General features: G+C 39.0%; 2 protein-coding genes across 2 annotated transcripts; both read left to right on the forward strand.

Annotated features, from left to right (window-relative positions):
- Window positions 1-19: 19 nt before the first annotated feature.
- Window positions 20-6960, forward strand: LOC135471505 (alpha-ketoglutarate-dependent dioxygenase alkB homolog 7, mitochondrial-like). The gene is made up of 4 exons (XM_064750766.1): window positions 20-393; window positions 3300-3473; window positions 4122-4246; window positions 5923-6960. The coding sequence occupies exons 1-4, from the start codon at window positions 61-63 to the stop codon at window positions 6053-6055; spliced, it is 765 nt and encodes a 254-aa protein (XP_064606836.1). The 5' UTR covers window positions 20-60; the 3' UTR covers window positions 6056-6960.
- Window positions 6961-8011: 1051 nt separating this feature from the next.
- On the forward strand, window positions 8012-14457 carry LOC135470411 (uncharacterized). Its single transcript, XM_064749337.1, has 4 exons — window positions 8012-8317; window positions 10328-10429; window positions 11587-11643; window positions 13651-14457. The coding sequence occupies exons 1-4, from the start codon at window positions 8012-8014 to the stop codon at window positions 13744-13746; spliced, it is 561 nt and encodes a 186-aa protein (XP_064605407.1). The 3' UTR covers window positions 13747-14457.
- Window positions 14458-15432: the final 975 nt, after the last annotated feature.

Here is a 15432-nt window from a genome sequence, read left to right on the forward strand (position 1 = left end):
GGTCAACTTCCCCCCCCCGTAAATTTGCAGACGACGTGTTATGCAGCTGAAACTGAAGTCATGTCGTTGGCCGTGATAACTCGCTCAAAACGGCTAACCAAAACGTTGTTTGCACATCTGAACTTGTGCTCGTTGTCGATCAGGTGGATAAAGCATGAGTTTTGTACTCTGTCTAACCGTTTACACTCACCAAATGCATCGATGTCATCACCCCAACACGAACGAGTGTGTCCGGATTACTTAGAAGCCAGCGACAGCAACACTGAAGAAATTTTGTCAAAAGACATGCTCGTTCACAAAGACTTTATAAGTGAAGAAGAAGAACATCATTTACTTGAAGAAATGATTCCTTATCTCTCTAGACTACGATACGAATATGCCCACTGGGATAATGTTAGTATATGTCCCTCAACTTCCTCACCTAAAACCTTCCAAAGTAGCCCTGTATGACTACGCCATGCTCTTTTTTATTGTTCTGACGCTCGCGGAGTCATGGCTGGGTCCCCTTCGACCCGGTGGGATGAATTGTAAAATTTCGGAAAACAGGCAATTACTAACCTGCCACGCCAGCCAAGTCACTCCTTTACAATGCTTAGGATTCTAGGGCACCCGACTTAAAATCCCAAGAGGGGGCGACCGTGGCTCAGTTTGTTAGCGCAGCGTAATGACCCAGGAGTCTCTCACCAATACGGTCGCTGTGAGTTCAAGTCCAGCTCATGCTGGCTACCTCTCCGGTCGTATGTGGCAAGGTCTGCCAGCAACCAGCGGATGATCGTGGGTTTCCCCCGGGCTCTGGCCGGTTTCCTCCCACCATAATGCTGGCCGCCGTCGTATAAGTGAAATATTCTTGAGTACGGCGTAAAACACCAATCAAATAAATAAATAAATAAAATCCCAAGATGTCGATCATCCCAAAGGAAAATATTCATCCATATTTATTGAAGTCCAACATATCTGCTCACTTGTCCATTACGAAATCGCTGCCATCTACGGCAGCTGGATACGAAACAGCTGACCCATACTGCCCTCATTTGTGAAGGCTCCCATGTCCAGGCAACAGCACATGCTCTAGTTTGGTTCCCTGGCACGCGATTTGTACATCTAATGTCAAGGGGACAAAAAGCAGCCATCGCATGATCGTATGACAACAAAAGGACGTCACAAGTAGCATTAGAAGGAAGAGATAGCTTCATACCCAGCTGTTTGTCGGCCATTTCGTAAATGGCAAATGAGCAGAGATGCTGCACTTCAATAAATATGGATGGATATTTACATTTGGGATGATCAGCATCTCAGGATTTTAATAGTTGGGTGCCCTAGGACCCTAGACATTGTGAAGGAGTGACTGGGCAGGCGTGGTAGTTTAGTTATCTACTGTTTTCCGAAATTTTACAATTCTTCCCACTGGGGGGAAAGGAACCCAGCCATGACCACGTGAGCATCATAAAAAAAAAATAAATAAAAAAAAAGAGCGTAGCGTGGTCATCCAAGGCTGATCCAAAACTGTTTGAACTGTCAATCTCATTGATAAATCATGATAAAGTCTTGTGTAGTAAGTCATTCATTGTGGAAACTTAACCAGTTTTAGGACTGGTAAAATTGAAACTTTTAATTGAAAACAAGCAAATTTCTTTACGATGCATTGAATTATACTCCTACCTAGATAGCAATTTACCTCAAGTGTATTTCCCCGCCCTCTCTGTTTGTGTAGTGTGATGGTGGCAGTTAGCTGTCAGTGACAGTAATATGGCCGTTCATGCAATTTCACATTTGCTGACAGTGACATGCATGTGGCCGTTCATGCAGTCCCATATTTGCTGACAATGACACTCATGTGGCCGTTTATGCAGTCCCACATTTGCTGACGGTGACACTCATGTTGCCATTCATGCAGCCTCACATTTGCTGACGGTGACACTCAAGTGGCCGTTCATGCAGTCACACATTTGCTGATGGTGGCACTCAGGTGGCCCTTCATGCAGCCCAACGTTTGCTGATGGTGACACTCAAGTGTCAGATCATGCAGTCCCACATTTGCTGACAGTGACACTCATGTGGCCGTTTCTGCAGTCCAACATTTGCTGATGGTGACACTCATGTGGCAGTTCAAGCTGTCCCATGTTTGCTGACGGTGACACTGAAGTGGCCGTTCATGCAATCCCACATTTGCTGACGGTCACACTGAAGTGGCCGTTCATGCAATCCCACATTTGCTGACAGTGACACTGAAGTGGCCGTTCATGCAATCCCACATTTGCTGACAGTGACACTCGTGTGGCCGTTTCTGCAGTCCCACATTTGCTGACGGTGACACTGAAGTAGCCGTTCATGCAGTCCCACATTTGCTGACGGTGACACTTATGTGGCTGTTCATGCTGTCGCACATTTGGTGTCGGTGACACTGAAGTGGCCGTTCGTGCAGTCATGCATCTGCTGTCGGTGACACCCATGTGGCCATTCATGCAGTCCCACATTTGCTGATGGTGAGGCTCAAGTGGCTGTTTCTGCAGTCCCACATTTGCTGACGGTGACACTGATGTGGCCGCTCATGCAGTCCCATATTTGCTGTCGGTGACACCCATGTGGCCATTCATGCAGTCCCACATTTGCTGACGGTGAGGCTCAAGTGGCAGTTTGTGCAATCCCACATTTGCTGACAGTGACACTGAAGTGGCCGTTCATGCAATCTCACATTTGCTGACGGTGACACTGATGTATACTAAATCGCATACTTTGTTCTTGCTGCATAAGATGATTATTAAGACTCAAACCCAGTTCTTGCTTGTTCGCGGCTGCAACCTTAAGTCGAGAGGTTTGTTAGGTAACGGGCAAACAGCAGTAATTTGCTTTCCCCATTATTTTGAGCGCCTAGAAATCAATTAAAACTTACCAGAAATTATCTTAAGGTAGTTCATCAGAGATGATTTCAGAGAAAATAAATATTTTTGGAATGTTCAATAGGCAAATAAAGGAAATTATAAAGAAGAAAGTGATGTGACGTAACATTGCTTTGATTTGATCCAAAAAGACCACCATAATTTATCCTACGTTAAATGCTTTTACTGATGCAGTAAGTGGCAAAAATTCGATAAAAGAAATATACACCTTATAGAAATAGTTTCAGGCTGAGTTTACCCCTGTTGTTTTGTATGGAACAACTTGCCCATATTCTTTATGTAGACTTAAAGCATTCAGATTTGTGAATACATGTAGTATCTGTTTCAGGTCTTCATGTGTTTCTGTAAGTGCATTACAGCGAGTTAGTATTATATGCAGAAACGCTATTCTGATATTTTTAGGCAATTCATGGTTATAGAGAAACAGAGAGGAAGCACTGGACAGCCAGGAACAAAGTGATACTTGAACGGGTGAAGCAGTTTGCCTTCCCACCTACTGTGTCTGCATTAGCCTATGTCCACATCTTAGATTTGGCTGAAGATGGTTACATCAAGCCACATATAGATGCTGTTCGGGTCGGTATTAACTCTATTGACTAGAAAATTCTAGATGCAATAAATTGGTAAAATTTTTTGTTGTAAGAATTCTTGTTGCTGAGCAAATTTTTGTTCAAATTTGCGCATTATGCTGCTGCTACCTTTGATTTAGTCTGAGTTGAGAAATACTTGGATACGCCATATTCATGGCTGCGCAACCACTGTCAGAGTCAAGCATATTTGTCTCAATGGTGCGGCATGGGTAGCAGCCCAAGTAACCACTTCACTTACCTCTAGCTGGTCATATCCACATCATAGCACATATCCTTTCAATTGCCACACAAAATTTTGTAATGATAATCCAGTGAAGTATGATTTCACACGTAAAATGCTTCCAGGCCATACTATCATCAGTGATTTGAAAACAAATGCTGTGTGGCAAATGGAAAGTGTTACGACGGCATTTACACAGGAGTGGTTATTGGGGCCGCTACCCGTGCTACCTCAAATTTGCTCAGATCTGACTGTGGTTGAGCAGCCATGAATATGGCGCATCCAAATATTTGTCAACCAACAGCCAGTTTACTCAAACTACCTTTGATTTGGTGTTGCTGTTTAATATCCAGTACATTGATACCTGCTTATTTGCTAAGTCATGTAAGTGGCTGTGACATTTATTCCTTTCAGTTTTGTGGTGACACAATTGCAGGCCTGAGCTTATTGTCACCTTGTGTCATGAGGCTGGTGAATGACAAAGACAAGATGAAGTTTGCCAACATCCTTCTACAGCCAAGATCCCTGTACATCATGAAGTAAGTATTTCTATATTGGCTACATAAATCCTTTAACGGAAAAGAGTAGCTGAGTAGTTGTGCCCAACTGTAATGATCTTTCCCAGTCCTCACAGTAGCTCGAGTTGACTCTTTTTTCTTTTCCTGCGGCATTAGAGTGCTCTTCCTCATCATTTACTTATTTATATATATATTTATTTGTTTGGTGTTTTTGGCAGTACCGGTACTCAAGCACATTTCACTTATGCGACAGTGGCCAACATTATGGTGGGAGGAAACCGGGAACAGCCCCAAGGGGAAACCCATGACCATCTGCAGGTTTCTGGAAAACTTTCACACATACGACTGGGTCACTGCACAGTGCTGACGTGCCTAACCACGTCGGCCACGGGATGCACCCATATCATTTACTAATTGCTACTTTTAAGGCGTTAAATTTATCTAGCCTGTGATAAATGCATTGTAGTAGGGAGTGGACAAGTGGAGACATTATCATTTTTTTTTCCTCGAGAAATTTCCTTATAAATATATAAGTAGCTGCGTTAGAACATGTTACTTGCATTAATCATTTGTTCAGGAATACCTAATGACTTTGAGGATGCTTCATGGAAATGGGCACTATTATAAAAGTTTTAATTATATTTCATTGAAAAAGGTTTCAAAGGGCAACAGCATGGTTATTTTTACATTACTGTCAGCTTTTGGAATTCAGCTCTTGAATTCTACTGGATTAATTTGAAGTTTTTAATCATAGACAATAGCTGTACGTCAAACTTTACTTCAGACTACAGTGCTTTACTTCAGACTACGGTACTTGTACTGCAATTTAAAACATATCTCACTGAAATCCCACTGAAAAAGCTGTCATACAATTGAAATCAATTTGCCAACCCGGAAACTTTTCAAAATTACACACATTTGTCATTAATAATTTAGTATCCTTTGGGACAGTTTGATACCATTGATGTTTGGGGTTTGTCAGTTTAAGTTTACCTGGATAATATTCCAAGTGTGTCAGGAGAGGTCATTGTACCTCCCTATTGAAAAGTACAGGATCTCCCATCTTCTGCACTTAGGTCTCTCAACACATGCTATGACTGAGAGACCTTATTAGATTACATGTAGATGGAAGATGTTATGGTATGTAGTTTTTTCTTTGGTTCCGTGGTTCACACAGGCTTTAAATAGCTTGCTCATACATGTATCTTAAAAACTAACTAGAGGAGATTCATAAAACTCAAAGGTTAATTATTCAGTTAGCTCATATATATATATATATATATATATATATATATATATATATATATTTTTTTTTTTTTTTTAATCAAACATTTAAAATTCTGCATGGTGCCTTTGAATTTACTTGTAATACATGTCCTATATGCTTTCTGATGTATCAAAAGCACGTTGTGGGGCACTGATACTCACCATCTTTGATTGACTCATCTTGGGTTAGGATTAAACCTATCTTTCTTATTACATGCAGGAGGTTGGTTAAAGTTACATTGTTACAGTAAAAAAAATCAAATATCAAATATCTGCTTTGTATTGAGTTCATTGAAGGTAAATAAAATGAACTGTCGTGGTTTTTTCATATAACCCTCACCAAATACATCTCAGTCTTTAAAACCTGATTTGGACTGTATAAGATCCAAATTCATTTGCTTGGGCTAATTCATTGTTTTCTTGTCTTTCAGGGACAGAGCAAGATATGAATACACCCATGAAGTTTTGCCGGGGCATTCTTCTGTGTTTAAAGGCCAGAATGTACCTAAAACTCGAAGAATATCAGTCATCTGTCGAAATGAACCAGAAGAAATTGACCCATGACAAATTCTGGTGTTAAATCTGAATTTTATTGGAAAGTTTTTATTTTACTGTGACATTCTTTTTGAGAATACCAGCTTTATGCAAGGTGAACATACACTTGATTATCATTAGCAATGTTTCAGCAAATGTTTGTACTCTAATGATTTATACTTGGCAGGTTAGTGTAGGTAACATACTGATGATTTCATTGCTACTAGTCTTGAGTAAGTGGAATTAACGGCACCATATTATATCTCAGGTTTCAACATTTGGTTACTGGCTCATGAGATAGTTTTCGTGATTCAGACGTTTAGCCCTGGGCCAGTGTGGTTGCATGTTCAAATCCCACTTGGGTCAACTCATTGTTGTCTTAAGAGGCTTTGGAGTGCTTTAGGTAATAAATCTGTTAAGGGAAGACTTTGTGGCAGGAATGTACCTGAAGACAGGTGGCCCTGTACCATTAATGACAGCCAGCAATTTCATAAAACTCCAGTCAAATACATTAATAATTACTGTATCTGCGGAACAGTATGTTTCACGGGATGTTAAAGAAATGATTTACACATTTGTTATGCACGTAATATAATTTTGAACTTCTATCAAAAGTCTGATTTTTGTAAAGAACATTCGGTATGAGTTTAAATACTGTTAATAAAGTAAGTTTTAAGACACATAGCTGTATGTATGAACTTCTCAAGCATTGTTCTGCAGTGAAAATCAGCTGCCCTCCACAAGTCATCATCATTGGACAAGTGTTAGTTGTTGCTTATTGGCAAGGCAAGGTACCCTCTTCTGGTCGCCTTTCTGGCAGATTAATGTGTGAGACCTATGATCTGTTTGTATATTGATGTAAAAGATTGTGCTCTCTTGTCCGAAACACAGCTGGACCTGTTAGCAAATGAAGATAAGGGGAAGAAAAATAAAGTAACTGCTATTGTTTTGAGACATGTTTTTGTTTGTGTTTTTTTTTTTTTTTTTCAAAAATAATGACAAGTGTTTTTTGTTTTTTTTTACATATTTTATTGATATGTGCTATGCTTACAAACTGTAGCATAGAAATGTGGTTTTGTGTGACCAGACACATCTGTGTGGTCTATAAATTGTTTAAAGCGCCTCCCTTTATGGTGGCTCTGACACCTCCATCTTGAGTTTGGCATCATGACACGTGATGCAGATGAATGTGTAGGTGAAGTATGTTTCAAGTGATGTACACAGTAGTTTCCCAGTTTTCTTCAAGCTGAAGTGCTTCTGAATTATTATAATTTATCACACCGTATTTCACGTGAAGTTTAGCATTTTTCAGGTGATGCATTTTGCTTGACCCTCATTAATTCATCTACCTAATTGTGCCACTTAAGAGTATATATTTTAATTTTGATCAATTTCTAATCAGAAAAACCTAAGTGTTTGCATCTAAAGTATCATTTTAAGATCTTGATCCACTTATGAAAGTGCATTTGTACCAAACTTAAGGTGAAATACAGCATCTCCTTTTCATGATTAATATTCCTTTCTTGCGGGGGGTTTGCACAGAAATGTTTGAAAATCAGTTCTTTTACCCCAAAGCTAGATTTGTATATAGACTACTTCCCTAGCAATATACGGTAATTCGGATGGTTCTCTCCTCAGTGTAATGATAAATTTGTTTAAGCTGTCAATCACTTCAAGGTCATTATTCCACTATTTCTCAATTTTTTTCTCCCAAAATATATGCATATTGTTGGACATGCAATTGTAAAAGAGACAGGATGACCTAAAGTCTTTTTGTACAGAGTGGCCTATTAATCAACAAAAATTTCTACCATTCGTTCATTCTTCCATCTACTGAACTCGCTCAGTGATAAGTATCATCCTTATAATTTTTTGTTAAATTTGAAAATTTTTGGAAAAGAATTATGATCACAAGGATCACAAGTCCTGTCTCGGGGCCTGTAAGAGTTACGTCCCCTGTTTCCACAACGCCACTAGGGCATCAAGATGGCGGGGCCGGACAAGGACTTGGAGAAACCTTGGCAAAAGGAACGGCGTATGGTACAACATGACATTAATAGAGGAAGCAAATATCCACCGTTCTCAATTGAACATATGCCCCGTGAACGACAAAGGCTCGCTGGGGCTGGTATGACAGATGCTGACCGTGCATTAAGACGTCAGTGGCTGAAGGATCAAGAGCTGTCTCCACATGAACCCAGGGAAATACCTGAGTTGAAACCTAGAAACATCGTTAAAAGAATTTACGGCAAGCCGTGGGATATATTCTTTGGGGCTCTTCGTCCAATTGTGGTAATGTCAAACACTTCAACTAAGTCTGATTAAGTCCATATGCATGTGTAGCCTAACCACTTTTGTTACATTTAGACACTCAGGCACTGAGGTATCAGCATGAGATGTTGCCTTTCTTGGCACTCCAGTAGAATGAGATACAACATTATATTTAAAAAGGCGAGTCGGCATTTCAGGAATCTCGCGAGTTCATGTTGGTTAAGGCGAGACAGGGTGAGGGCTCCCGCGAACTAACGCGGCTAACACATTAGTGCTAGACCACGGTCTAGGGATATCTGATAAGCGGGAACCGATGGCCACACATATCCTGGGAAGTATGTGGACCAGATTCTGGTATAATGCTTACAAAGAACTACCTTTGCGTTCAATTCTGATGCAGTCACTTTACTCTCTGTCTGTCCAAACTGACAGGAAGCTGATCAAAACGTAGTGATGTTGTGAATGGTCAACCACGAATGCAGGGGTAGGAACAACCTGATTTATTAGGTCATGATGTTGACACAGCATGTGAGCATAAGGCACAAGTGTGAATTATGATGGATTTATTGTTCGTAAAGGCTACAGAATGCGGAAAAAATTGACAGAGAAACAGAGAATGTCTTGGTGGACATACTTTATTGGAGGTTTGCCTGGTTAATGCATGTATTGGTTCATTTTGCATGTATTTTTGTTGCGCAGTTTCTCCATGCTAAGCTGTTCTTGAATACCAATATTTTTAACCTAGATGACTCCTCGGCTGTGATCTATGCCAAACCCCATATTAAAAGATCACAGCCTTGACTGATCCTTGACTGCTAAAACATGTGAAAGGCGTAATTTTACGGTAGCTGCAGACTTGGCTATGCGAGATGTGTATATTCTAACAAGTACTGTAAAATCTTGCCTTTTAGCTGTGTTAGTTTGCGTATCTCTATCTCGTCCTTATTTTTAGTACCAGAGTTATGCTACCTTGTACCTACCAGGCAAACTACATACCTGCACAGATATGTGTGCAACAGTTTTGGCGGCCACACCGTTATACCTTTATGAGCAGCCTGTTTAACTTGAAGCTCAAGGTCAGGGGTCTTGCAACTAACACTAACTACGGCTAAAAGAATATACAATTCACATAGTCCAGTCTGTCATGTCTGTGAGCTGAATGGCTCTTGTAAAATCCCATCTTTTAGCCATGTTAGTTTATGAAATCTCCCACCTTATCCCAGGTTAATTAATTTGTAGGAACATGTGGTTGTTACTGATTTATGCAAGGGAAGATTTAATGCGTCTACAGTGTGTGTGAACAGCGCTTAATGTTCCTTACAGTCAGTGCGACACATTTGGGGCTGTTTACCTTTTCGCAGCTACATTGGAATAATCAGCATTGCCAGAGCCTACAAGTTTCAGATGAGACAAGATGGAGACTGTTGCAAGCTAATCATGGCAACACATTTAAACTTTGCTGTGCTTTGCTATATATGTAATATACATTTTGCATAGTTGGGTCTGTTGGCTCAGCCAGCAGTGTCAGCACCTACAAGATCTAGGTGTTACCTGTTTTGAGATTTGTATTCCAGACCGCGGACGTACAGGCACTTCACTAACATGTAGCAGCAGCAAGATAGCTAGGGAAGATATAGGGAAGTGAACACATTTGGACGATTGTTTTGAGAATTGCGATAGATAATAACCAGAAGCTACCATATGTAAGGCAACATAACAATCTACACATATGTAAATTATGAACGTCAAAAAACATCCAAAAAATACTGTTTGGACCCATGAAGCCTTTTTTCTTTATTAACTCTGACATCCTGTTTTTATTGCCATGTCCGCACAGATAAAACGTGTTGGCTTGTGTACAGTGGTAAATGTGCAGATGTCCGGTCATGAATAATCTGAAACGAGCCATATCAGAAGTCCAACTTTTTTTATCTTGTTACAGTTAGGCTGAAAATATGACATTAAGGAAAACATGTCGCAATACCTATAATTTCAGTCAAACTGAAGAAATTTTATTTCCCAAACTTTCAGGGTAATTACGGTGCAGCTGCAGGAAGGTTTTTGGTTCCGAAGACTTTGATGTTCTTAGGCGGTATCTGGGCCTTTTATTACCATCTCAAGTACAACGCCAAGGTGTGTATGGGGCATTTAAAACCAGCCAGTTACATTTTGTAATTTGTGGAAAAACATACCATACATTTATTTATTCATCGATTCATTGTCATTTACTCTTATTACATACACAGTGTAAATTTGATAATTTTCATGTTCAGAGCATCCACCATGATTTCTAGATCAATCCCAGGTAATTTCAGTTCATTCAAGTGAAATGAAGAACTTTCTTGGACAAGGAATGTCTACTTCTCCCGTCTTATTGATTGTCGGGCTTCTGCAATAATAAGCTGTCAGTGGTGCTTGTGAGACCATTTGTGTAGCGTTTTGTTCGTCAAAAACCACTTAACCTCTTTCACCAGTATGACATGCAAGTCTATACACCACTCGACTACTTATTCAAGGCCAAATTCAGGGTAATCTTATGATTCGCAAAGCTGTTAATTTCAGATATTGGAATGACACACATGAAAATGTCTCTTGACAGGTTCAAAAATGAATCTGGTCCTAACTAATATGGCTCCTTACTGACTTGCCAGAGGACAGTGGTTTTACTCTGGGCTCTAAGGCCCTCTCCACCCACCAAACTAATCACCATGGTATAAGTGAAAAAAGAAATATATTATAAGAAAAAATACATCCCCTAATTCCTCAACCATTTCGCATATGAAAGAGCAACTTTCAGTGTAATTTATGAAAATTTATAGTTAAATTGTTGAGACAAAACTTTATTGGTTGGATTGACCAGGTTCAGGGATTCATTGAAAGTATTTATCAGTGTACAAAGAATTATGCCTTTAGAATATGCTCTAATAAACACCTTGCAAAAATGTGAAAACGTTGAAGAATTTCAGTATGTAGAATCTAATAAATTAAGTGAATGAATAAACTGCCAAACAAACAGCTGTCAGTGACACTTCTTGATTTTGTGCAGTGCTTATCTTAAAGCCATTTGAAAGGACTGATGAGATTGGTATCTGGGATATTGTTACTCGATTGGATGTCTTTCATGCTGGACACGTGCAGACTGTGTTATCTCTTTGTGGTAATAATATAAACATAATGATACATGATGTATCAAGTAACAGAGATGGAGGACAAGCAGAGAGTATTAATATAAATAACAAGTTTGAAGAAGATAGAAGTAGTTTCTTTAATGTTTTACTCTGTTATTTCAGACTTGGGAGAAGAATGAAAGCTGGGATATAATTACGAATCGCGATGAAATGCTGTATGTAAGTATAGATACACAGATTTGTCATGGGGAAACGCCTTGAAATGGAGACCACAGAATCAACATGAGCTACTGTGTATACTATGCCTGACAGAAATTCTTTTCAAGCATCTTTAAAATTTGCTTATTATGCTGCTTTTGCATTTGTAAAGGAGAGAATTGAAGTAATTAAGGTCATATTACATTGATTTACCCTACTTCTTCTATCTTTTGGGACACCTGGTCTGCTTATTTTAGCCAGTGTACATGTAATTGTAACAGGAATATTTAGTTTCTTTTTTTCTCACACCAACTAATGAACAACATACTCCTATCTTTAGTTTTCCAAAAAGCTGGGAAAGAAATGTAATATTCAGCACTGCTAAGATCTGTCCCAAAAGTTAAAAGAATTAAGGTAAGAGTGTATAAGTAGCACTGCATGGGAAATGTGAATTCTGGATATGGAAAAATCTTAAAAAAGCTTAGATAGTTGAAATTTAGAAAGTGTAGGAATCCTGAGAAAGCAGTTAGTTGGAGATGCTGTTTGTGAGGATTCATGCAAATACAGGAATATGTGCTGATTGGGATACTTCACACTGTGCTGTGGGATTCACTCAAATTGATGTACTGGAAATCTTTAAACTTTTCAACCTCCAATTTGCTGAAAAGCACTTTTTTCGTGTCACTAAAGATGTTAACTGCATAAACCTGTGCAAATTACATCCGATAATTCCTTTGGAATGTTTCGAAACATCGATTGTAGGGGCAGTTGAAAAGGTTATTTAAGGTTCAGAAGTCTTTGTGTTTCTTCTTTTTTTAATCCTTTTCATTCTGGTGTACTACTACTCATTTGGTAACAGTAGGTTGAAGTTCACATTATTTAATCATAATGATTTCAATACATGTACATGTACTTCACAGCAGGTGCACCTTGACTGTTTTATGACCACCATTTTGTGATAACTGAAACCTCAGAGAAAACTCCCTTGAGATAACTACCCAGTAGCCTATCTTTTAATACACATATGGGGTGTCATGTCCAATGTCTTTGTAACTGCTCTTCATGTACAAAACTATAACAGAATTTAATACTTGCAAATTGCCATCAGATGAAGATGTCAAACTAAGATTAAAACGACACCTACACACATGCGTTTGTCATGCTGCAGCTAAACATTTCCTGGTCATTCTGATATAATTTGAAGGATTCCTGTCAACTTCCACCCATATTTCATAAACATGAATACTTAATTTATTGTTGATTGAGTTCTGTCGGATGAAATGGTCAAACTGATTGTTTTCATCTAGGTACAAGCCACCTATGATCACATTATTCGAAATTTCCATGTGTCCGTCCATCATTGACATCATTTGTGCCAGTGAATGACAAAAAATAATCTCACCTGGCTGGCTACAAGTAGATTACGTTTGTGGCAAATTTGCATACCATTAGACGTAAAGCGTGCACTTTTTTCTATATCGCCAGTAGCTGAAATACATATGTACAAATATAGTGCTGTAAGAGGTTACTTTTATGTAATTCAAACCATCATTATATTGAGGTCTGCAGTGTGACAAAATTTGCAGGTTTGTAATAGTCATGGCCTGACTTGATCCTTTCTTGGGTTGAGTTTGTGGGTACTATAATTATATATCTACATGTACTACTTATAAGGTCTGCACACCTCACTGTCAGTGACTTCACCCCACGTGGCGAGGGTTAGCATCAGAGTAATAAAACAGGAAGGGGGTTAATCACCCTCTTCTGTCATCTTGCCATCAACTCGGACCGTGCAGTAGTAAATGACAGTAACCAACATGCAAATTCGTCATAGGCAGTGGATATCTCAACTCTCCCCCTTGTTTGAGAATTTTACATTGTACCCTACCTCTTTTGAGTTAAGTTCATTTCTGGTTCAAAATTCAAAATGAATCCACTTGTATATACGAAATACAAATCAGAATACAGTGGAAAGAAAAGTAAACTCAGATGAATTATCAATAACACTGACAATTTTCATCTTCACAGGATCAACGCCTGCCACCAAAAGCACATGATGACTTTGTTGACAGAGGATTCAAGTCACGAACAGCTCTGAGAGATCTAAAAACCAGTGCTGCGTAGAAACTTTTGCAAAGACTGTAGTCATATTCCAGATTCAAGATGTGTGCACTTTTTTGACTTTAATACCGACAATTATTCAGAGGTCTGGCCACACAGCTGATCTGTCCACATTAATAGTGCTAATGACATTGCAGGATACTTGACTGTGTGAATTTGTTTATGATGTGATTTGAAACTCTTCAATTAAAAATAATAATAATAATAATAAATTCAATATAGCCAATTGTTTTGAAATATAGATTGGATTTTATTTCCTTCTTAACAAAAGCTTTCTAGACCTTGCCTAACTGTCAATCAAGAACATGCAGTTGACCAATCATAAGCAGTGTTGTTGCAAATAGGTTAACCGGATGTCCCACACATTGGTCACAAATGTTCAATCTTTGTGTGATGTCACGTCGTCACAATTGCTTTCACCAGGAATGGAATGAAAAGTTACATTTTCACGAGGAGTTGGACATCGGATGTGTTGGATCCATCCATTAGACAAAAAAAATGATACACTACATCCAGTCCAGCAATATCACATTAAGTTTAAAGAGAAGGGAAACAGTGAAAAGAACTAAATGTCAGATGTAAAACTGTTCAGCATTGTATGGTAAAAAAAGTCCATTTAGGTGTCTGACTGAGTCAAATCCTCTTATACAAGATTCTTTGTTATCTGTTGGGAAACATTAGGTATCAGTTACATCACACCCATATATTTTATGTATAATATTTCCTTTTACAGTCTCTTCTTAGTGCTGGATATATGCATTTTGAATGCAGAAGACTTCCAGTTTTCAGTGTTTAGTTGCAAAAACCTGACATTACGTCACTGGTCACAATATAATCATTTTACTTGCATGAACATTTTCTTAAGAATCAATTTTCGTGTAGAGTATGTTATGCATGGTTTTTCATCTGACATATTCTATGTGTTGGTGTTACGTTTGCACTTATGGGGCTTTCGTGGCACGCCAGTGCGACGCAATGACACAAGAGCCTCTCATCAATGCAGCCATTGTGAGTTCAAGTCCAGCTCATGCTGGTTTCCTCTCCTGCTGTACGTGGTGAAGTCTGCCAGCAACCTGCGGCACTGTTTTATAAGTGAAAAATTCTTGAGTACGGCATAAAACACCAATCAAATAAATAAATAAAATCCTTAAAACTGGTGCCTTGATAACTGGTCAGTATAATGTGACAGGGTGGAGCATCATGTCTGGTGATTTCGGCATGATACTTCAGTGGAGGCAGCACTTTTACTCACCCTGTCACAAGAAGACACAATATATATAATCACACCTAATGACTCCTCATCGTTGTATGATTGAACAATTGTTACGTACGACGTTAAACCCAAAGCATACAAACAGTACAGGTCTGATATAGACGAGCCTGATGTCTGTATACTGTGACACTGAGGCAGCACTAAGAATATATCAGCGTTGTTTTCAACATTAGGTCCTATCACAATGATGTCTACATGCAAACCAGTTCCAAGACTGACTGTAGTGCTGCATCACTACAACACTGTGCTAGAGACATGTTACAAAAAGAGATAGAGAAAAATAAGTACTTGACAAATGACCTAAAATTTCTCCCCATCACTAAGATACTCATTTTGTTAGATTGAGAATCCTGTTGATCTTGAAAAGGTGTTTTGAGGTTTGTTTGGATGAAACTGAAAATAAGTTTCAGCTGCAA

Source organism: Liolophura sinensis, chromosome 7 (assembly GCF_032854445.1).
Source record: "Liolophura sinensis isolate JHLJ2023 chromosome 7, CUHK_Ljap_v2, whole genome shotgun sequence".
Taxonomy (NCBI): Eukaryota; Metazoa; Mollusca; class Polyplacophora; order Chitonida; family Chitonidae; genus Liolophura; species Liolophura sinensis.

Excerpts from the sequence above, each read along its gene's own strand:
- LOC135471505 (XM_064750766.1), top strand. The coding sequence starts at position 61 with ATGTCGTTGGCCGTGATAACTCGCTCAAAACGGCTAACCAAAACGTTG. Across the intron at positions 3,474-4,121 it reads CACATATAGATGCTGTTCGG|TTTTGTGGTGACACAATTGC; the intron begins GTCGGTATTAAC and ends TATTCCTTTCAG. Across the intron at positions 4,247-5,922 it reads AGATCCCTGTACATCATGAA|GGACAGAGCAAGATATGAAT; the intron begins GTAAGTATTTCT and ends CTTGTCTTTCAG.
- LOC135470411 (XM_064749337.1), top strand. The coding sequence starts at position 8,012 with ATGGCGGGGCCGGACAAGGACTTGGAGAAACCTTGGCAAAAGGAACGG. Across the intron at positions 8,318-10,327 it reads GGGCTCTTCGTCCAATTGTG|GGTAATTACGGTGCAGCTGC; the intron begins GTAATGTCAAAC and ends CCAAACTTTCAG. Across the intron at positions 11,644-13,650 it reads ATCGCGATGAAATGCTGTAT|GATCAACGCCTGCCACCAAA; the intron begins GTAAGTATAGAT and ends TCATCTTCACAG.